The sequence below is a fragment of the Ranitomeya variabilis genome, chromosome 4 (assembly GCF_051348905.1).
Source record: "Ranitomeya variabilis isolate aRanVar5 chromosome 4, aRanVar5.hap1, whole genome shotgun sequence".
Classification (NCBI taxonomy): domain Eukaryota; kingdom Metazoa; phylum Chordata; class Amphibia; order Anura; family Dendrobatidae; genus Ranitomeya; species Ranitomeya variabilis.
This window is the reverse complement of record NC_135235.1, coordinates 761727830-761741135: the sequence shown is the minus strand read 5'-3', so window position 1 is coordinate 761741135 and position 13306 is coordinate 761727830. Positions and strand designations below refer to the sequence as shown.

The following is a 13306-nucleotide window of genomic DNA, read 5'->3' as shown; positions in this document are numbered from 1 at the left end:
CTTTCTTTTCCCTCTTTTGAGATGCATTTAACACATTGTGGGCCAGCTGTACTGTTATGACCTGGTGATTACGGAGTAGCACTGAGATGACCTGGTGGGTAAAACCAATCATAGACAAGCTCAGAGGAGGTGGCAGCTCCACCGACAGCAATCACTGTTATGACCTGGTGATTACGGAGCAGCACTGAAATGACCTGGTGGGTAAAACAAATAATGTACAAGCTCTGAGGAGGTGGTAGCTTTACTGACCGCAATCCCTACTCCTAACACCAACACTAGAAATAGCCGTGGGACGTTCCTATTTCTGCCTAGTCGCCTCGTCACAGCCTAAGAACTAACTACCCCTGAAGATGGAAACGGAAAACTATCTCGCCTCAGAAAACCCCCCAAAAGGAAAGATAGCCCCCCACATATATTGACGGTGAGTGGAGAGGGAGATGACAAACTCAGAAATGAAACTAGATTTAGCAAAGGAGGCCAATACTATCTAAATAGATAGAGATAGAAAAGGCTACTGTGCGGTCAGTATAAAAAACTAAATATCCACGCAGAGTTTACAAAAATAACCTCCACACCGACTTACGGTGTGGAAGAGCAAATCTGCTACCCCAGAGCTTCCAACTAGCTGGAATTTTTCATAATGACAAGCTGCACAAAAGAGACATAACAAACTGAACAGAAGGTCAAAAGCAGGGAAACACCCAAGAACTAGCAGAACTTATCTTAAGCTGAAATAGACTGGCCAACAGAGAACTTCCAGGAAAGGACTGAATCCAACAGGAAAACATTGACAGCTGGCATCGACTACAAACTAGAGCCCAGTTAAATAACAAGGCCAGGGAACCGATTAGTGAAAGCAGCTGCTAAGTTCCACTCGAAACCACCAGAGGGAGCCCAAGAGCAGAACTCCCAAAAATACCATTCGTACCACAGGATGGAGCCCAAGAACGGAATTCACAACAGTCACCTCACCCTATATACTCAACTGTGGGGTACATGTTTTTTCTATTAGTCACCTACTAAATAACCTTCAGGGGGTGAATTATGGGTATAGTTTTACATTTGGAATTAATAAAGTTTAGTTTTATCCTTTTGTCAGCAAATATGAGGAATGACAGGAGACAACCCATTTAAGAAGATTCAATTTTGGTTAAAACTATTGCAACATTATGAACAGAAAAAAGGCTTCTCCCCTATGTGACATCTCTGATGATTATTAACAGTTGATTTCCAAGTTAAATATTTCCCACATTAAGAAAATGTAAAAGTTTTCTCCTCTGTGTGACTGCACTGATGTTTAACAAGAAGCGGTTTCCATTTAAAACATATCCCACATTCTGAACAGGAAAAAGGCTTCTCCCCTGTGTGAGTTCTCTGGTGACTAACAAGATTCCCTTTACGGTTAAAACTTTTCCCACATTCTGAACAGGAAAAAGGCTTCTCCCCTGTATGAGTTCTCTGGTGACTAACCAGACATGATTTCTGGATAAAACATTTCCCACATACTGAACACGAAAAAGGCTTCTTTCCTGTGTGAGTTATTTGGTGTGTAACAAGACTCCTTTTTTGGTTAAAACATTTCCCACATTCTGAACAGGAAAAAGGCTTCTCCCCTGTGTGAGTTATTTGGTGTGTAACAAGATTCCTTTTCTGGTTAAAACATTTCCCACATTCTGAACATGAAAAAGGCGTCTCCCCTGTGTGAGTTATTTGGTGTGTAACAAGATTCCCTTTCTGGTTAAAACATTTCCCACATTCTGAACAGGAAAAAGGCTTCTCCCCTGTGTGAGTTCTCTGGTGACTAACAAGACTCTCTTTGAAGGTAAAACATTTCCCACATTCTGAACAGGAATAAGGCTTCTCCCCTGTGTGAGTTCTACGGTGATTAACCAAATCTGATTTCCATTTAAAACATTTCCCACATTCTGAACATGAAAAAGGCTTCTCCCCTGTGTGAGTTCTCTGGTGACTAACAAGACTCTCTCTGAAGGTAAAACATTTCCCACATTCTGAACATGAATAAGGCTTCTCCCCTGTGTGAGTTCTATGGTGATTAACCAAATCTGATTTCCATTTAAAACATTTCCCACATTCTGAACATGAAAAAGGCTTCTCCCCTGTGTGAGTTATTTCGTGTCGAACAAGATGCCATTTCTGATTAAAACATTTTCCACATTTTAAACATGAAAAAGGCTTCACCCCTGTGTGAGTTCTTTGGTGCTTAACAAGATGACATTTCTTGTTAAAACATTTCCCACATTCTGAACATGAAACTGACTTCTTTGCTTTAGGAGTAGTTTGTTTTTTAATGCCTCTTTTGTGACTTTGATTTTCCTTAGTAGTCAATAATGAATCAGAAGATGGGACCTGTTTCATAGGATCAGATGACAGATCTTTGCTGTGAATGGATGATGATATATATGGAGTAACAGCAATCACTTCAGTTGTATCTTGTAGGATCTCAAGATCATCAGATTTAAAAATTGAAGATGTCAACTGTCCCTCTGATCTCCTGTCATCTGCTAAGATAAAAACATTTTTTTACTAACATATCCTTGAGTTTTATATTTTTGAACATTTCTACTTAAACTGTCCATAAAAATGGCAAGCTATGTAATAAACTTTAATTATTTACCAAGACAATGACAGTTCAGAGTCTAATAGAAAACCTTGTTGGATGAACCAGTAGTGCGTGGTGTTCAACTGTTTGTTCATTCTGCCTCCCAAATATTGAATAAAAAGAAATCAATCAATGTTATGTAGGCAAAAATAATACCAATTCTCATCTCACAAAAAACAAGTCCCCACTCAGGTCATCTGTCAATGGAAAAACAGAGATTCCCACACTATTAGTGGCTCAAAGGCTGTTGACAAGCAACAAAGTTTCTATAAACCAATCCATCAAAATCCGCTCTCACTTCTAAGTCTTGCAGTGTTCTCAAACAACATTTAGGATCCCTGTATTTAGCAATATTATAGTGAGAAGAATCCACTTAATTTGCAGTGCGTGTGTCTCCTGGAGCACAATCTGGGCACTATGTGCTGAGCAATAAAATAGCAAATGTGTAAGTTTCACTCTCCAACATCCACTTCGTGCTAATTTCCAGAAAGTGGCTGTGGAGTCAAAATATTAATTCCTGCTACATACGTGGTCAAAATTGTTGGTACCCCTCGTTTAATGACAGAAAAACCCACAATGGTCACAGAAATAACTTGAATCTGACAAAAGTAATAATAAATCAAAAATCTATTAAAATGAACAAATGAAAGTGTGACATTGCTTTTCAACCATGCTTCCACAGAGTTTAAAAAAAATAAAACTGATGAAGTAGGCCTGTACAGAAATGATGGTACCCTGAACTTAACCGCTTCATGACCGCCAACAGTAGATAAACGTCGGCGCTAGAAACACTTCCTGTGACCCCTAACCTCATCAAGACCTGATTGGTTCAGGTCCTGATGACGTCATTGTCACACCAGCCAATGAGCGAAATCACTTGGAAAGTTTGTTGTAGCAACTTACTTTCCTGGGCGATCTGCCTCATAAAAACACTGTTTCTCCTCAGATCTCCTGTCAGTGAGAGATTAGAGGAGAATCAGTGCTTCAAATGCTGCTGGCAACAGCTGTGTCAGTCAGTGATCTTGTTATAAAGTAACAAAAACAGATAAGGCAGGTTAGGGTTAGTGCTATCGGTAGGGTTAGTGTTGGGGATAAAGTTAACGTTACCGTTAAGCTAAAGTTAGGGTTAGGGTTGCTGTTAGGGTTAGAGATATGGATACTGTTAGGCTAAAGTTAAGGTTACTGTTAGGCTAAAGTTAGAGTTTGGGTTTATTCTAAAGTTAGGGTTAGGCTAAAGAAATAGACTTTTCTCAATTGTCTCCCCAATAATTTGGTTACCTCAGTCACGTCAGTCAGTCGGATCACGTCAGAGTTTTCTATTTCCGGGGAAAAAAAAAAAAGTAAAATGGCCCATCAGTATTATAGTGCAGAGGAGGCTTATGCACTTTTATGGTCTGACAGCGAAGAAAGTGCAGTGCCACGTGGCGATGTGGATAGCTAAGAAATGAGCAGGGATTCTGGTCCATCCTCACACACAAGGACCAGTACAACAAGAAAGACAAATAGCGCTTCTGGAGAAATGTCTCCAACTCAGGGAACAATGCCCAGTACTAGCGCTGTCCCTAGTGCTCGTGATTTGGCGCACACCAATGTCCAAGGGGCTTTGCATTTTGATGTAGCATTTCCCAGATTTACACCCCAACATTAAACATTTCCATTGATGAATCCCTTGTAAAATTCAAAGGAAGACTGCACCTCAAGCAATTTATTCCTTCTAAGAGGGCAAGGTTCGGAATAAAGAGCTATAAAATGTGCGACAGTTCAACCGGATACACATCAGCTTTTTGCATTTATGAGGGGAAAGATAGCCAACTAAACCCTCCAGGATGGACATCTGGTAAAAACGTTTAGGAGCTGATGACTCCATTTTTACAAATAGGCTACAATCTGTATGTTGACAACTAGGGTTGAGCGATTTTTATTTTTTTTATTCGCGAAACCCGACTATCTTAAAAGTCGAGTCGAGTGAAATCGGCCGACCACCGTGTAAAGTCGGGGATCAACCGAAACACGAAACCCAATGAAGATTTTTTTTCTCTCTCTCTCTCTCTCCCCCTCCCAGGCTGGTTTTACACATTACAAATCGCTGCAACACACTAACGAAAAAATGGCGATAGGTTTGCACGCCCCCTGACACCTATGTCATCACTCTGCCGCTCCTTCATTGGCTGGAAAAATGGCGCTAAACGCGTCATACGAAACGCGACTTTGGCGCCAAGTTCGCGTACCGCGTGGCCGACCCCACGCTGGGATCGGATCGGGTTTCATGAGACTTATGAAAATGACCGATCCGTTTCGCTCAACCCTATTGACAACTACTACACCAGCATACCCCTATTTAAAGTCTGGTTGAACATAACATGGGGGCTTGTGGAACCATTCGCAAAAACCATCAGGGGTTTCCACAATCATTAGTCAATGAAAAGTCCGAAAGAGGCAGTCAGGGACTTTACGCAATGGAGGTCTGCTTGCCCTTAAGTATAAGGATAAAAACTATATTTTTATTCTGAGCTCGATCCAGGCAGAGGCCACAAGGGCCACTGCAGACGAACAGGGATCCACTACTCCAAAACCTGTGTCTGTCATTGACTACAACAAATATATGGGGGTGTGGACCTTGCAGATAAGGTTCTACAGGCATACCGGGTATCAAGAAAATCATATACCTGGTATTAAAAGTTAGTCAGTTATTTGTTTCAGGTGGCCACATATAATTCTTTTGTGTCATACAAAAAAGCCAGAAATGCAGATACTTTCCTTGATTATCAGGAAAAGGTCATTGAAATTCTTGTTTTTGAAAATGTTGTCCCCGCCAATCCTTTAGAATCTGAAGATGTCAGAAGACTCACTGAGCGACATTTTATTGCACTCAGTCCAGCAACTGAAACAAGAAAGAACCTCCAGAGAAGATGTCATGTATGCTCCAAGAGAGGAATGAGCCATGATACCCACTTTTATTGCCCACAATGCTCATCATTGCCAGCCTTATGCCTCCATGACTGATTTACAATCTTCCACACAGAACCACGTTTTCAAACTGTTTTGACATTGAAGCATTTGGTTTATTTAGTGACAGACACATCTGAGTTGAGCTGACTTAACAATTTCCGGGGGTAGGTGGGGGGGATGTCTCCAGAGACACAAGCTGGGCACAATATATTGGGCACTACAAAGAAATGTTTGCAATTTTTGCTCTAAAACTTCCACTAGGTGTTTCTGGAAATCATCGGTATAGTGAAAATGGTCACTATATCCATAGATGAATTCCCAGAGGGGTGTCATTTCCAAAATGGGGTCACTTCAGGGGGATTCTGTTGTTCTGGCACTTTGATGCTCTCCAAAATTCCCTAACAGCAGAATCTCCCCTGAAGTGACCCTATTTTGGAACCGACACGCCTCTGAGAATTGGAAATGACACCCCTCTGTGAATTCATCTATGGTGTAGTGAACATTTACCTATCTACCGATTTTCCAATGTAAAATCTGGGGTTAAAACAAAATTTTAGTGGTTACAATGTAATTATTTTTTCTTCACTGCCCAATGGTATAATTTTCTGTGGAACAGCTGTGGTGTCAGTATGCTCACTGCACCACTACAAGAATTCAATCAGGGAAGTATTTTGTAAAATGCAGTCACTTTTGGGGGCTTATACTGTTCTGGCACCTCAGGGGCACTGACAATGTGACATGTCACCCACAAACAATTCCAGCAAAATTTCTCCAATATGGCGCTCCTTCCCTTCTGAGCTCTGCCATGCGCCCAAACGGTGGTTTACCCCCTGTGGCATAGCGACTGGTCATGTGATTAATGGGCGGTATGTATCGCAGAGGTGGGTGGCCCTGTGATGGAAGCCTGGGTATGTTTTGCTCAAGCAGATCTACTGCTGAGGGATTTGTTTACATTGGGAAGGCTTCCAGGTGATTGGAGAGATGGGTGGGTCCAGTCACCTACAAACCCACCCAAAGTGGTGTATCTGAACACCTAAGATGGACCTGTGGTGATGTCACGCTCACCTGACTGGCCATGTGACAGGTACCTGGGTGTGGTAACACCTATGTAAAGGAGGTGTGTGTAGCACATGGTGAGAGTGTTGGGGAGTCTGCGAGTGTGGACAGACTTCCATGTGTCCTGGCTGGACACTGCAGAGTGGCCTGTGTGTTGGACGGTTCCAAGTGGGGACAGACGTCCTGAACAGCACACAGAGACCATATCTAGGCTGGAGAGCCTGCGTGCTGGACATAGCACAGTCTGTGTGCCCACAGACCTGAGAGAGCGGAGCTCTACTATGGACATTGAGGATTCATCTGTCTGATGTAAGACTGTTTATCGTTTGTACATCTTTCTATGGTTTTTGGAGAGAATAAATCAAAAGACTGCTTTAAGTGGAAAACCGTGCCTGAGTGCTTGACTACCGCAGCCAAGAGAGTGTTTCCCCAAGACACGTAGTATGCGAAATGCTACACCCCACATATGGGATGTCAGCTTACTCAGGAGAAATTGCACAACAACTTTTGGGGTCCAATTTCTCCTGTTACCTTTTGGAAAAACAAAAATTGAAACAATTTTTGAGGAAAGAAAAATGATTTTCTATTTTCACGGCTCTACATAATTAACTTCTCTGAAGCACTTGGGGGTTCAAGGTGCCTACCACACATCTAGATAAGTTCCTTGGGGGGGTCTAGTTTCCAAAATGGGGTCACTTGTGGGGGTTTCCAATGTTTAGGCACATCAGGGGCTCTCCAAACGTGACATCACAACCACTAATTATTCCAGCATATTTTACATACAAAAAATCAAAATGGCGCGCCTTCACTTCTGATCTCTGCCGTGTGCCCAAACAGTAGTATTTTTCCACATGTGGGGCATCGGCATGCTCAGGACAAATTGCACAACAAAATGTATAGTCCATTTTCTCCTGTTAACCTTGCGAAAGTAAAAAAAAAAATTAGGCCTAAAGAAAAATTGTTGTGAAAGAAAAGTAAATGTTCATTTTTTCCTCCCACATTCCATTCATTGCTGTGAAGCACCTGAAGGGCTAATAAACTTCTTAAATGTGGTTTGCACACGTAGAGGGGTGCAGTTTTTAGAATGGTGTCACTTTTGGGTATTTATGTCATATTGACCCCCCAAACTCACTTCAAATGTAAGGTGTCCCTAAAAAAATGGTTTTGTACATTTTGTTGCAACAATGAGAAATCGCAGGTCAACTTTTAACCCTTATAACTTCCTAAAATAAAAAATTGTGCTGATGTAAAGTAGAGATGTGGAAAATGTTATGTATTAACTATTTTGTGATATGACTGATTTAAGAGCATAAAAATTAAAATTTTGAAAACTGCGAAATTTTTGCCAAATTTTCATTTTTTTAACAAATAAACGCAAGTTATAGCAGAGAAACATTACCACTATCATAAAGCACAATATGTCACAAGAAAACAATCTCAGAATCACCAGGATTCATTGAAGCGTTAGAGTTATGACCTCATAAAGTGACACTGGTCAGAATTGAAAAAATTGGCCAGGTCACGAAACCAAAAACAGGTTCTGGCGCGAAAGGGTTAATATTTTGCTGCACAACCTTTTGAGGCAATCACTGCAATCAAACGATTCCTGTAACTGTCAATGAGACTTCTGCACCTCTCGACAGGTATTTTGGCCACTCCTCAAGAGCAAACTGCTCCAGTTGTCTCCTGTTTGGAGGTTGTCTTTTCCAGACAGCATGTTTCAGCTCTTTCCAAAGATGCTCAATAGGATTTAGGTCAGGGCTCACAGAAGGCCACTTCAGAATAGTCCAATGTTTCCTTCTTAGCCATTCTTGGGTGTTTTTAGCTGTGTGTTTTCGGTCATTATTAGTGATGAGCGAGTATACTCGTTCGGGTGGTCTCCGAGTATTTGTAACTGCTTGGAGATTTAGTTTTTGTTGACACAGCTGCATGATTTATGGCTGCTAGCCAGCCTGAGTACATGTGGGGGTTGCCTGGTTGCTAGGGAATTCCCACATGTATTCAATCTGTCTATCAGCTGTAAATCATGCAGCTGAGACAACGAAAACTAAATCTCCGTGCACTTACAAATACTCGGTGATCACCCGAGCGTGCTCGGGAAAACTCGAGCAACGAGTATACTCACTAATCACTAGTCATTATCCTGTTGCAAGAACTATGACCTGCGCCTGAGACCAAGCTTTCTGACACTGGGCAGCACATTCTTCTCTATAATCCCTTGATAGTCTTGTGATTTCATTGTACCCTGCACAGATTCTGGACACCTTGTGCCAGATGCAGCAAAGCAGCCCCAGAACATAACAGAGCCTCCGCCATGTTTCACAATAGGGACAGTGTTCTTTCCATGATATGCTTAATGTTTCCATCTGTGAACATAGAGCTGATGTGCCTTGCCAAAAAGCTCAATTTTTGTCTCATCTGTCCATAGGACATTCTCTCAGAAGTTTTGTGGCTTGTCAACATGTAGTTTAGCAAATTCCAGTCTGGCTTTTTTATGATTTTCTTCAACAATGGTGTCCTCCTTGGTCGTCTCCCATGAATTCCACTTTGGCTCAGAAAAAGATGGATGGTGCGATCGGACACTGATGTTCTTTGAGCTTGAAGTTCACCTTTAATCTGTTTAGAAGTTTTTCTTGGCTCTTTTGTTACCATTCGTATTATCCGTCTCTTTGATTTGTCAGCAACTTTCCTCCTGCACGCACGTCCAGGGAGGTCGGCTACAGTCCCATGGATCTTACATTTCTGAATATGTGCAACTGTAGTCACAGGAACATCAAATGCTTGGTGATGGGCTTATAACTCCCCACAGTAGCCCCCATACTGTACGATGACCCCCACAGTAGCCCCACACTGTGTTATGACTCCCCACAGTAGCCCCCACACTGTATGATGACTCCCCACAATAGACCCCATATTGTATGTTCCCCCCAGAGTAGTCCCCACACTATATGATGCCTCAAAAGTCACTCCATTCTGTATGATGCTCTGACAGCAGCCCCCACTTTGATGAACAAGAGAATTACGTGCTATAGGGTGGCAACATGCAGGTGGTCCTCCCCCTCCGCCCTCCGGCAGCTATGCTACTGCAATCCAGTGGCGTATCCGGGGGGGGGGGGGGGCAGCCGGGGCATGTGCCCCGGGCGCATTCGACAGGGGGCGCCAGCGGGCCGCCTGATGCGGCGGTCCAAGGTGGAGGCTCCCCGTCGGCGGAATTCTGCAGACGCGGAATCCACCGCTTGTCCGATTCCGCGTCTGCAGCATCACTTACTGGGTTGCATTAAGTCTGCGTTTTTTTTGCTCATGGTTTCCATTTAAGGGATATCAGCAATATTTCAGTCTACCCACCGGGTATAGTTAGTTACATCTTGACCTACATTCATTCTCTGAATCCCTCCTCCCTCTCACAGACATAATTTCCATACACAATGCGGATGACGCTGCCGCTCTATATAACACCACAATAGCTGTAGCTTTGGAATCTGCTGCCCCACTTACACATACCAAAGCTCGCAAAATCAACAGACAGCCCTGGCACACCAGCCTGACCAAAGAACTGAGGCGAGCTTCCAGGGCTGCTGAGCGCAGATGGAAAAGATCCCACTCCAACGACCACTTAATCGCATTCAAACAGTCCCTCACTACTTTCAAGACCGCACTCGCCACAGCTAAACAAACCTACTTCTCATCTCTCATATCCTCCCTGTCTCACAACCCTAAACAGTTATTCAACACCTTCAATTCTCTCCTCCGTCCCCCAGCACCTCCTCCCTCCTCACTTATCTCTGCTGAAGACTTTGCCTCATTCTTCAAGCAGAAGATTGATAACATCAGAGACAGTTTTGGTCAACAAGCCCCAGAGCCCTTCCTCCCAACTTCCCTACCCTCCACCTCCAAAACCAACTACTCCACCATTACAGAAGATCAACTCGCCACTCTACTCTCAAGATCGCATCTCACCACCTGTGCACTTGACCCGCTCCCAACCCACCTCATCCCAAACCTCACCACAATCTTCATCCCAACCCTAACCCATCTCTTCAACCTATCACTAACAAATGGTGTTTTCCCCTCAAGCTTTAAACATGCCTCCATCACACCTATCCTCAAAAAGCCCTCTCTTGACCCATCCTCTGTATCTAGCTATCGCCCTATATCACTTCTCCCCTATGCCTCAAAACTACTGGAACAACACGTCTACCTTGAACTGTCCTCCCATCTCTCTTCTTGCTCCCTCTTTGACCGCTTACAATCTGGCTTCCGGCCACACCATTCCACTGAAACTGCCCTAACTAAGGTCACCACTGACCTTTTAACCGCCAAGAGCAAGCGACACTACTCTGTTCTCCTCCTCCTCGACCTGTCGGCTGCCTTTGACACAGTGGACCATTCCCTATTATTACAGACCCTCTCATCCCTTGGCATCACAGACTTGGCCCTATCCTGGATCTCATCATACCTAACAGACCGGACATTCACCGTCTCCCACTCACACACCACCTCCTCACCTCGCCCCCTCTCTGTCGGAGTCCCACAAGGTTCAGTCCTTGGGCCCCTGCTCTTCTCCATTTACACCTTTGGCCTGGGACAGCTCATAGAATCTCATGGCTTTCAGTATCACCTCTATGCTGATGACACACAGATCTACATCTCTGGACCAGATATCACCTCCCTACTAACCAGAATCCCTCAATGTCTGTCCACTATTTCATCCTTCTTCTCCGCTAAATTTCTGAAACTTAACATGGACAAAACAGAATTCATCATCTTTCCCCCATCTCACGTGACCCCCCCAACGAACCTATCCATTACAGTAAATGGCTGCCCACTCTCCCCAGTCCCACAAGCTCGCTGCCTCGGGGTTATCCTTGACGCTGATCTCTCCTTCAAACCACATATCCAAGCCCTTTCCACTTCCTGCCGACTTCAACTCAAAAATATTGCACGAATCCGTTCATTCCTCAACCAAGAATCTGCAAAAACCCTAGTCCATGCCCTCATCATCTCTCGTCTTGACTACTGCAACCTCCTGCTCTGTGGCCTCCCCTCAAACACTCTCGCACCCCTCCAATCTATTCTAAACTCTGCTGCCCGACTAATCCACCTGTCCCCCCGCTATTCTCCGGCCTCTCCCCTCTGTCAATCCCTTCACTGGCTCCCCATTGCCCAGAGACTCCAGTACAAAACCCTAACCATGACGTACAAAGCCATCCACAACCTGTCTCCTCCTTACATCTGTGACCTCATCTCCCGGTACTTTCCTACACGCAACCTCCGATCCTCACAAGATCTCCTTCTCTACTCCCCTCTTATCTCCTCTTCCCACAATCGTATACAAGATTTCTCTTGCGTATCACCCCTACTCTGGAACCCTCTACCACAACACATCAGACTCTCGCCCACCATCGAAACCTTCAAAAAGAATCTGAAGACCCACCTCTTCCGACAAGCCTACAACCTGCAGTAACCACCGATCAACCAACCGCTGCACGATCAGCTCTATCCTCACCTACTGTATTCTCACCCATCCCTTGTAGATTGTGAGCCCTCGCGGGCAGGGTCCTCACTCCTCCTGTACCAGTTATGACTTGTATTGTTCAAGATTATTGTACTTGTTTTTATTATGTATACCCCTCCTCACTTGTAAAGCGCCATGGAATAAATGGCGCTATAACAATAAATAATAATAATAATAATAATAATAATAAATATTGCAAGCAAAGTATAGTTGTGGTACACCTACACTCCTAAAAGTTATGCAGAGTGCAAAGCATTCCAAAAATTAAAAGCAGCATCATCTATACACCCCTGAAAGCAACAACTGGACGGTCTCCTTAAAATATTAAGAAAGTGTAGTTGATGTGCTCCTACACTCATGAAGGCTCTGTAAAAAGTGCAAAATCATGAAAAAAATGATAAAGAGGGTAATGCAGTCATCCATAGACCCTTGAAGGCAACAACTGTAGTGTCTCATTCAAGTATTGTGAGCAATATTTAATAATATAATATGATGACTACCCACAGTAGCCCCACACTGTATGATGACCCCCATAGTAGCCCCCACTCTGTATGACTCCCCACAGTAGCCCCCACATTGTATGATGACCCCCACAGTAGCCCCCACACTATTATGACTCCCCACAGTAGCCCCCACACTGTACGATGACCCCCACAGTAGCCCCACACTGTGTTATGACTCCCCACAGTAGCCCCCACACTGTATGATGACTCCCCACAATAGACCCCATATTGTATGTTCCCCCCAGAGTAGTCCCCACACTATATGATGCCTCAAAAGTCACTCCATTCTGTATGATGCTCTGACAGCAGCCCCCACTTTGATGAACAAGAGAATTACGTGCTATAGGGTGGCAACATGCAGGTGGTCCTCCCCCTCCGCCCTCCGGCAGCTATGCTACTGCAATCCAGTGGCGTATCCGGGGGGGGGGGGGGGGCAGCCGAGGCATGTGCCCCGGGCGCATTCGACAGGGGGCGCCAGCGGGCCGCCTGATGCGGCGGTCCAAGGTGGAGGCTCCCCGTCGGCGGAATTCTGCAGACGCGGGATCCACCGCTTGTCCGATTCCGCGTCTGCAGCATCACTTACTGGGTTGCATTAAGTCTGCGTTTTTTTTGCTCATGGTTTCCATTTAAGGGATATCAGCAATATTTCAGTCTACCCACCGG

The 13306-nt window shown here is 44.2% G+C and overlaps 1 protein-coding gene across 1 annotated transcript in view; it reads right to left on the bottom strand.

Moving 5' to 3' along the window:
- Positions 1-676: 676 nt before the first annotated feature.
- The window catches only part of LOC143768282 (uncharacterized), a 108729-nt gene continuing 96099 nt past the window's right edge, over positions 677-13306 (bottom strand). The window contains exon 7 of the mRNA XM_077256976.1: positions 677-2522. Coding sequence (XP_077113091.1) covers positions 1252-2522 — 1271 coding nt within the window. The 3' untranslated portion in view covers positions 677-1251. The remainder of the gene's footprint in view (positions 2523-13306) is intronic.